This window comes from Sorghum bicolor, chromosome 7, assembly GCF_000003195.3.
Source record: "Sorghum bicolor cultivar BTx623 chromosome 7, Sorghum_bicolor_NCBIv3, whole genome shotgun sequence".
NCBI classification, from domain to species: domain Eukaryota; kingdom Viridiplantae; phylum Streptophyta; class Magnoliopsida; order Poales; family Poaceae; genus Sorghum; species Sorghum bicolor.
This window is the reverse complement of record NC_012876.2, coordinates 55,044,358-55,055,307: the sequence shown is the minus strand read 5'-3', so window position 1 is coordinate 55,055,307 and position 10,950 is coordinate 55,044,358. Positions and strand designations below refer to the sequence as shown.

General features: G+C 41.0%; 1 protein-coding gene across 1 annotated transcript; it reads left to right on the top strand.

Moving 5' to 3' along the window:
- Positions 2,268-7,138, top strand: LOC110437288. Its single transcript, XM_021465681.1, has 9 exons — positions 2,268-2,334; positions 2,768-2,801; positions 3,129-3,240; positions 4,219-4,395; positions 4,516-4,608; positions 4,688-4,789; positions 4,889-5,293; positions 5,582-5,995; positions 6,896-7,138. Exons 1-8 carry the CDS (start codon positions 2,268-2,270, stop codon positions 5,687-5,689), a joined length of 1,098 nt encoding a protein of 365 aa, XP_021321356.1. The 3' UTR covers positions 5,690-5,995; positions 6,896-7,138.

The window sequence follows — 10,950 nt, the reverse complement described above, 5'->3', positions numbered from 1 at the left end:
ACCCGTCCCGCCGTCGGGTCCGCCGCCACGACCCACCTCTGCCGCGTCTACGGCCACCGCTTCCGCGCCCGCGACACACTGCTTCGCCACTTGGACACCATCCACGCCCACGAGCACGCCAAGTGCATCGCCCACATCGACACCGCCCGCGGCGGCCGCCGCGTGTGCCTCGCCCCCGCATTGTCCCTCAAGCTCTCCAAGTACGAGAAGGCCACGCGTCGTTGGTGTGGACATCGCACGCAGTGGAGATCGATCTGGTCGCGTGTGGCCAGTAACGACTGGGCGATCTCCCTCGACTCCTCTTCTATCACGGCAAAAGAACAACGGCACGGGCAATATATGGCGCGAGGCGGCTCAACGATGAAGGAAACCGCGTGATGGAGTCCTGGTCACGCGCGGGATCGCTGCGGGAGAAGCGGGCGCACGTGTTTGCCAAGCCGAACACAACTCACATATATGCCAAGTGGAGCCAAGCATTTGACGAGTTAACTAAAATGGCAATCCAATTTGCAAAACTGTTGGAGAAGTGTTTTTTAGATTTTTGGCAAAAAACAAGAATGCAAAACTGTTGGGACCTACGAGACCTAGTCAAAAAAGTACACATCATTTAGTTGATTTTGTATCGATCCATCACTTAGATTTTCTTCCAATCCTTACATGACACGTACCCTGGAATCAGATTAGAATTCAACATATAAAAGAAAAAACACCTAGATTTTATGAAGACATTAAACAATAAAAAGAGATTGAAAATTTCAACAACCAACACCCAGATCTCCTATTGACGTGCAAACAGAAATCCCAAAAAAGGAACCTCACGAGAGGTTTCCTTATGAGCTACGCATGCCAAAAAAAGGCCAACGGATCATAACAGCTAAAACTACGACATCTGGTAAAAAAACTTACGAGACGTTTGCCTTCTGAGTTCCGCACGCCGCTGCCGCTCCTCTCCATTGATCAGACGCTCGGTAATTTTGGTGTGGTTCAATTGTTTCTTGACGAGTCACTACATTGCGGTGATCCAATCGCCGCTAAATTGCTCGGTCCTCGGCCACTACGACATCACCGACAGCCAAACTCACGTAGCCACGGATGTGACTGCGATGTATACCCAAGCGACGAGTCCACATCATGTGTTCCTGGTACCATTCATTTTCCCAATTATATTGCTCTTAGTTCCCATTGTTGATGAACGAAAAATAACACATGTTTAATTTACCTCCAATTTTTTTCTCTCCTTTGGTGCTGCTTGCTGCCTTTGTATATATAGGTAGTTTCCTAGCTTCCTAGTTCCTGCCTTCATTGATCAATCAGTTGTTGGGCATTGGTCATCGCCAATTGTTGCCGGCGTGCTGTATTATGCTGTGCTAGGGCCTCCGCCGACCTAGCCTCCTGCTCAAGCTGCACGCCCTGCTGCTTGCCTGATTGCCTCCCTCTGTCCAATTCCATTAGGCATCATCTGACGTAATCTAATTTATTCTATATTTATAAATTTTTGTTTGTACATATGCTTTACAGCAGAATGCTCTGTATTTTGGTTCCTTCAATTTTAATAAAATAGCTAGTGAATGATGCTCCACGGTTTTTAGTTCAAAGAGAATTTACCTCGAATCATGTATTTATTTACCTCTAATTTTTATTCTTCAGAGGACAAGATTTGGTAATCCCATAAGTCATACAGTTCAAAGTGCATACCTGCAATTAGGGCTGAGTTGAGACTATTTAGTGGATAATCATTATCTAAAGTTATCAACTAGGTAATTTACTAACTTTTGATACCTCTGTATATATTTAGTGGATTAAATATGCAAGCATTCTAGATGATACCTCTGTATGTATGTATTTTTTTAACATATTTGATATAATTCTAATTTATTTTTGCATGTGATCATTATCACGCAGAATAATTCACGTGATGATAGAAGTTGGATGTGCTTGCCTCGTTCTTCACCTGAGTGGGTGGAGAAACTCCAACAATTTATGGACATCACATTTGGTGAGACATCTAGAGGTGGAACTGCTGCATGTCCATGTCCTAGATGTGTATTTATGGAAGAAGATGGCGGCCCCTCCGGAGGGACCGGCGAGAGTGGCAACGGGGACACCTGTGTCGACGTCCATGCCCACACCTGCAGCGGCGACGGCACTTACGTGCAACACGGTAACACCTGCATCGGTGCGCACACCACCTTCCACGATGTCCAGACCCAAGGCGACGGTGTCGCTTTTTCGGACACCTTCGTCCAGGACGGCGACACCTCCTGCCGATGAAGATGGAGGTGACGCTAGCCAAGGACAAGAAAGCCGCCGGCGTTCCACTCAGACAGATGACAAGTAAGGGCACACAATATCCCCTCCCTTCCCCAAGTGCACCTGGCTATGCAGTTTTTCTCATATATTTGTAAGCATGCTCAAGTTCTTCTCACGTAGCACTTGTGAGGTTAATTTAATGATCTCTGTTTGGATGCTTGATGCACTATTCCTTTGGAGCCTAACAGAGTACAAAGAAGTGTCTAATGTTCATAGGTATAAATATAATACATCTGTTATGTGAATAAAAGTTTCAGGTTACTCATTTTTTTAGTTTATTGTAACCATGTTGCTGGAAATTGGAAGGGTGAAATGCAAGCTGAGACTATATTTTTTGCTGACATGCTTTGGCTCGTTTATGCAATGCCTTATCATATTAGCTGAAGTTCATAAAATAGTTCCTGTTACAGCACAGTTGTTATTCTAAGTATGGTTTAATTCTGGTTGTGGCTTTCAGCTTGTGTATGCACTGGTTTTCAGCAACCAGTTTGGTGAGGATTGCCATATGCTATTATCTGAATCAAGAAGTGCCTTTTCCTTTGCATCTGATGTGTTTCATTATTTCATCACCTATCCCAAGAAGATGTTAATCCTCCCTGAAGCCATTCTCATGTTGTTCCTTTTTTAAATATTGTTTCATCACTTGTGCTTATGTTTCTCATTATATTTTGTGACAGCTCGGAACAGACATGGACTATGTCTTTCATTTGCAAGTGGGCACCGGGGGGCCAAGAATTTGCTCAGTATACAATAGACATGAATTCAATCACGTTTGGTAACTTAATAACAATGAAATCAAATTTGGGGTATGGTGCCAGGGACTACTTGTACTATAAGAGAAGATGTGGAAATGCTATAGCAACACTAAACGAGATCGAATATGATGTTGATGCAAATGCAATGTTATCAAGTAATGCAGAGGAGAGGGAGGTCAGATTAGTATTATCGAGGGATCAAATAACAGAGCAAAATGTGGAGATAACACCCATTAAATTGCCAAGAATGGCAACAATTAGTGAAGATTTCACAGATGAGTCAATTAATGAGTACAAGGTGTGGCTTAACAATATGCATGAAGAGGGCCAATGCATGGGTAAGTTATGCTGCTGCCCTATCTTAAATGGTTATATTATATTATATTGCAATGGCCACATAATTGATATCAACATGGATTTCACAGATTTTAAAGATATATACAGGGAAGACACGGTCAAGACTTACAAAGAATGGTTAAGGGTGCAAGGACAACTTGATGATATTAGTAATATAACAACTTTTTGCAAAATGTCAACCAAATTATTATCAATCCTTCGCAAACCATTTATATCTTACACATGTGACCTATTATCTTTAGGTGCATATGACAACCATAGGAATCACATAGATCTACTAAATTCAATTCAAGATAGCAATCCAACACCACTTTTGAACCTACCATCTCATGCTCGGCGTGAGAAAACACTGGGAAATAGTAAGCAATGCTCACTGTGATTTTATTGAGGTTCAGTTCAATTGTCCCTATGTAAATGATTTTATTTAATCTCAATATTGTATAATGTTTTGATTGACAAGACTCCCAAAAGAGGAAGGCACGAGGTACCGTCAAAGGATTGGCAGCCATGCACAAGAGATCCAAACAGGGCAGTCAGAAGCTTAAACTCCAATTCTCTAGACTTGGAGGAGCTGCAGGTGAGAACACACGCACATTTACTGTTGAAATAGTAGTGTTTACTAGAAAATAAGCACCAATCATTGGAGTGAGAACATGGAGAGATATCTACGAAGATGTAAAAAAATCAATAGCATCTGATATGATGGTAAGCTTCTGATTTATTCTTGGTTGTGTACATATATTTGTTACAAATTTGTTTAAGAAGCCACCTAGTATTTATGTTTTATGTTGAACAGCATAAGTGGGACATTGAGGATAATGAGAAAAATAGGAAAAAGATATGGACCATCGCAAATGAGCGTTACAAAGGATGGCGGTCCACATTTAGTGCTACGTACAGGGCGTACACCACCTATGATGAGAGAATGAGACACAAGCCTGAAGAGTTGGACATTGTTGAATGGCACTATCTGGTGTTGTATTTTGGCAGTGAAAAATTTTAGGTTTGATGGCATTTATATTATTCTTACCAATTGCACTTGATGAAATAAAGGCTATGTTTCAAGCACTTTTAGAATCAACTCCTTGTGCAGAGGATTAGAAACAAGAATTCTCAGAATCGGCAGAATGTAAAGATACACCATTTGACAGGATCAAAGTCTTTTTCTCAGTGTAGCTATGAACAGGTAATAACTTTAGAAGCACACGCCCTAGCTTCCTTACATGATGAAATATTGATAATTTGTTACATTCTTGCCAAATTAGAGGGACCCATTAACTGGTGATGAGCCAAATGATTTGGAGCTTTTTATGTTGACGCACAGTAAGAATGGGCAATGGACAAGCCAAGAATCTAGGAATGTCTATGTGAGTATATAACAGTTTGTACAAACCTTATCAAGTGATGCAAATTGAACGCCTACAATTTTTTTAATTAACTACTTCTTACTGTCCTCTGTTTGTTAGGATAATGCAAGCAGCAAAATTTCAGAGAGGGAATCAAATGGAGATGCAAACATCATCTCAGATGTGGAGCAAAACCAGATTTTCCAGTCAGCCTACAAGGAAACAAGAAAATGCAAATTAGCCAAGATCCTTGCTAATGGATACTTGGCAAGGTACCCAACTAGAAGGCAGCTACTCTCTGAGGAATACCAGTACCATGTCCGTCAAGATGCGGCACTCATGGACGCATTTTCAAAGCTACAAGAAAGAATTGAAGCTCAAGAGGCTGAAAGGGAGATCGAAAGGGAAGAACATAGGCGTCAGATGGAAGAAATGTTGAAGTCAAGAGAGGCCGATAGAGAAGCACTTAGGCAAGAGTTTATGTCAATGATGCAAGCAGCACAAGGACAAGCATCCTTACAACAGGTAATAGTAATGTAAAACCTTAACTTGCCCAATAGATATAGTTAATGTGTTTATGTGTCTCTAGGTTCTATACTTGCCCGCTTGTTGAATCTTTTGGTAGGTTGTTGAACTGAAATGGCTCAGGTAGTTGGCTACAAACCATGCTGGTAGTAGCTTATTTCTCACATATTGTAAAGGCATTTTGGTGTAGCTATTATGTATATCTATTGAAATTTGGACAGATAAACAACATCAATTTTGTACTTTCAAACTCCACTCATAATTTTTCTGACCAAAAGTTAAATGCAGGCTAATAAAGATGGGGAACAAATTGCAGAGGTTGCTGCTGCAACAAACATGGTAGAAGGAAACGTAACTACAGAAAGTGAAGAAATATCACATCACCAGATACTTTGAGAACTGAAGAGTTTAAAATGCTGTCATGTGATAGTCCATAGTATATGGGGCCTAATTTTCCCTCAAACTATTGATCTACAGGATAACCTAGGTAGCAGCCTGCCACTAACACAGCTCGCAGCTACCGCACCGGCAGGTACATGTACTACTCGCACAACTAGGAGTGCTGCAAATAAGTCACAAACAGCCCAAAACAATGGTGGGAACATGACAGTTAGTTTTACTACTACAAAAGCACTTAAGGATAATGCAGCTAAGAAGCGAGCATTATCATCCAAATGGAATCAACAAGCTAGCAATGCACAGGTGATTTTTTAAGTCCACTACCTGTGAATATTTGTGGATCAGATTTGTTTCACTGAGAGTGTCTTTTATATATATCTAATTGACTTGTAGGCATGATCATATAACCTTTACATGGACAATTTTAATTTTCAATAACTCTGCAAATTTATTTGCAAACCTACTAGTCTTTAGGAGTTTTTTTTCTTTCATTTTCCTCGTCAATATGACTACGAATGCAAGCAAAAGTGTGTTAGTCTCTAGGATTTTTTTCTATTTTGGTTTTCCTCATCAATATGACTGAGAATGCAAGAAAATTGTCTAGGGTTAGGATTGCAAGTTTTATAAGCCAATCTCTTTATCATCTCTGATGCTACTACTACTTGTGTCATATTTATCACCAGAATTGCTTAGGCAGCTATTTTGTTGTGGTCTGAAAATATTATTTACTTGTTGCTGCTCGCATTTGGTTATCTGAATAAATTTTTCTAGGCTTTTGGCTTGCTATGAGTGGATATCAGTTATTCCTTTTTTAATTGGCACGAATACCTGCTACTAAGCCTGTGAACAATCATGATGACCAAGCTAGTGCTTCTTGTCATGACTGTATCTAGATATTTTATTAGCTTGTTCTAAAGTTGCCTTGCTGTTGCTCATGTTAGTCACGGAAGGAATTTTGTATTGCCAAAGATCATTCATTAACTGAAAGTTTGTCATTTGAGAAATAAAAAGGAATTGATCATATAGTATTTTGATGGATTATTTCACTTTGAATGAATCATTAAATTTGTAAACCCATTAGTCTTTAAATTATATATGATACCAAATTCCTAACCTTCACAATGGTTTTGTGCATGCCACTATTGCCAACATAATACAATTTCAGTTACCTAATGCGTAGACTAATGTTAATGATATTTTCAGGAGCAAGACAGAGTTTGACAGGAGCGCTCAAGTGATGGGATGGTCAATGTCAAGCCAACCTTTGTTACAGTGCTACACATAGCTCGTTACATTTGGATTTGTTCATCCTAGCTTAGTGTGTGTCGGAGACCTTATGTGTTTCAGTTTTGCGTGTGTTATTGACTAGCTTTGATATTGGATGGCTTAATTGATGATTTGGACGAACAAAGGAAATTTTGGTTTAATGGATGTTTGATTGCTTCATTCATCATATATTGTTTGGCTGCAATGTAGCACCCGGATTTAAGAACAAAAACAGATACACACCATATGTGAGCCCAGGATGTCAAATCTCACATATAGCTACAAATAAGAGTAATATCAATAGACAATGCTTATATATAACGAAATTAGTATAAAAGATATAACCTTAGATAGCAAACAGCGGAAAGACACTCCGTTCTTCAAGCGAAAGCTCCAAATCCACAGGGACAACTGACTGGTTGAGCACAAGCCTAAACTCTTTTCCAAGCTTGCAATCTGGTACCCATCCGGGATTTTTATCCAAATAAAATGTAAAGGCAAGCGTAAGTACATCTCATACTCAGCAAGAATAACATAGGGTTTATGAGGCTCAAAGGCTAGACACTGGTTTAACTGCATGTAGCTTTTAGTTGTCACAATTTTAGCATTTGAGTAGCATCAAGTTGTCGAGTCCCAAAGCAAACTCACGATCAAGTAAACTGAATAAAGAATAGCATAAACAACATATTAACAATAATAACATTAATGATTTGCCATTAGTGATCATTTATTCTGTATTGGTCCAAGGCCGCTCGTGACCGTGAGCACGGCTGATATATCAGTTTTACACTCTGCAGAGGTTGTACACTTTCACTGTGAGTCATGATTTACCCTTTTGCCTGAGGTCACGAGTCTCTTAACCCCCTTCCTAGGGAGGCCGGCAGGGTTCACTATGAAGCCTGTCAAAGGTTCATCTAGCAAGTTAGGGCCGCTAGGTTTCGTTAGTCAGTCCGTGTGACTCACCCGCAGGAATCCACGGCCTGCTATCCCCCACTTGCGCCACAAGGGTAACCACTAACAAGCTAGAAAAGGTCCTCATACTGAGCTAAAGCCAGAGCCATGTAGCCCTCATAGTTGTACTGTAAGTCCCGGATGGTCAGATACAGATAAGTCCTTATGGAGAGAAACTAGAGCACCATAAGATAGCCCAATGCTCCAGCCCTCTTTACCAAAGTTGCTAAAAAGTCATCTTTTAATATTCATTGCATATTCCTTTAATCAAATTACAAGATCATGGTTTAGTGGAGCACTAGCATAAGCTACCCAATGCAAAACCATAGGTGACAAGGTATAAGATCAATACTAGGAAATCCTTACCAAGGAGACACATGCAATATGAATTGTGTGATTAAAGTTATTAGGAAACAAGGATGATCCCATGCTATACTTGCCTTGAAACTCAGATCCTTCTTTTAGCTCCAAACCTTCCACAATCTGCTTCTTGATCCCCACGTAAAAGCTCACCGACTAAACTCAGTCATCACATCAACAACAATCATCCAGAGGCAATCATACAAAGCAAAACAAACCTATAATTAGAACAATACACCAACAGTAGAAAATAAAGATGAAAAGTTTATAAAACGAATCTACACCGCTCTACGATCACATAGACGTAAAGTTCACAAAAATCGGATCTAAAACGAAGAAGTTATGATTTAAATAAGATTACCTTTAATAAAATAATATATTAAATCTATACTCAGATTTAAAAGTTGAAAACTTGAAATACAGTAGCATTAGACTATAGATTACGCAAAAACGAATCTAACGCAACTTAAACGGATCAAAACGGAGTTAAAACGAAGAATATATGAATTTTCTAAGATTTTCTTTAGAAAAACAATTAATTAATTTGGGTCACGGATTTAAAAAGTTTCAAACTGAGAAAACAGTGTTACTAACATGTAGATCTTTCCTGAAAACGTATTTTGAATCTGAGTTCAATACGGAGTTCAAACGAATATTTTATGAGCAATATAAAACCAGTGGCAAACTTGTAATTTCCTGAAAACGTATTTTGAATCTGAGTACTGAGTTTACGTCTTCGAAATCGGAAAACGTATTTTCGAAAGTGCGCTTTGGACTGCGGGTTAGATCTTTAAAAACCAGGGGGGCTATTTTGCAAAACGCGCAGCCGAAAAGGTATCTTTCAATTTAGGCCGTTGGATCGCGAGTGAATGGCCGAGATTAGATCGGGGTGGGGAGAGTGGACAGCCGGCCGAAGCTAAGGGTGCCCACGGCGGCGCCATTGCCGAAGTTGATCGGCGCTTGCGGTTTGAGCGATTTAGGGCACGAGAGACTAAACCGAAAGCACCAAAACGCGGAGGAGCTCGGTGCGAACTCACCTGGGGCCATGATTGGAACCGACGGAGTCCGACTCGGGCTTGCGACGGCAAGGGGCGGACGGTGGCTCTGCAAGAAGTTCGGCGGGGGTTAGGAAAGAACAGAGAGCACGAGAACGCGAAAGGAGTGCTCCGGCGACTTCGCAAGAGGGAGACGAGGCTCGGCATGAAACTCACGGAGCAAAAACACAACGCAGCGGAGAATCGAGCTCAGCGTGGATCTCGGCGGAGTTCTATGGCTCGGCTGCGGCGGCTGCTCGACTTAGAGTTGGGGCAGGGGGTTTGGCGGAGCTGGGGCGCTATTTAAGGCCCCCCCGGCGTGCGGGGCAAGCCAACCGCGAGGATCACGCGTGGCCGTTGCTCAAACTCGGGCACACTCCGGCTCCGTCACGAGGTGGAAGAAAGCCCTGACAGGTGGGCCCCACCTGTCTGCGACTAAGGGCGCGGGACCTGCTTGTCAGTGCAAAGAGAGAGGGAGAGGGATGCTGGCGTGGGGGGGAAGCTGGGCCGCGGCTTGCTGCGCTGGCTGGGCCGAGGGAAAAATAGGGGGAGGGAAAGATTTGGGCCTTCGGGCCGATTTCCAGGGAGAGGGAGGAGGGGAAAAATAAATCTCTCTTCTTTTTTTTATTTATTCAAAACCTATTTCAAATTTAATTTAAAATCTGTTTGAAACATATTTTTGAACCTTAGTCAAAATCACTCATTACAATAAATCAAATGCAAAGACATGCATGCTCAACCAAGTTGCTAGCTCCAATGGTAAATTTTAATTTAAAGAAAAATATTATTTTTCTTATATTTCATGGGCACAAAAATACACAATTTAGCAATTTATTCTATTTTGGAAAATTGCAAATTTTGGTGTGTTACATGCAATTATTGTTTAAAGCTACCAAACAATGCATTTCAATATGGACTATCGTCATAATAATTTGGCGTTGCAATATATACTATAGCAGAAAACAAACAATGTGGCAAAAAAAACCTTATACCAACAAAATAGTGGGCGTGGCAATAGAGTCTCCAACTTATAGCAACACAACAATATGCATGGCGATAGAGGGTCCAAGTATAGCAAGCAAGTATTGACCCTGGCAATGTATAGGCAACCTCTAGCAACGAAACATTTATCGTGGCCATAGAGGGTTCCACCTATAGCAACTACAATGTTTCGTGTGGCAATAGAGAAGCTTCCTCTAGCAACCAAATATTTGTCATGGCAATAGAGGGTTCCACCTATAGCAACCACAAAGATAGCGTTGCGATAGAGAGGGGCCACTATAGCAACCAAATATTTGTCGTGGTAATAGAGGGTTCCACCTATAGCAACCATAGAGATAGCATGGCAATAGAGGGTCCATCTATTGCAATGCTATTAATGTGTGGTAACAAGGTCTATTGCAACACCCATTGTCGTTGCTAGTGCACCTATTGCCACCATTTACATATGTGGCAACATCTGCAAAAGTTACTATTGCAACATCCGTAGTGGTTGCTTATGCTATGGTTTGCAACAGTAGATGGTGTTGTAACAAAACTCCATTGTGTTGCAATACGCTAAAACCTATTGCAACACCAAAATGATTTGTGGTACAAACTTTAGACCACGATTACTATGGCTACGCCTACCAACGAAATTTTTGTGTT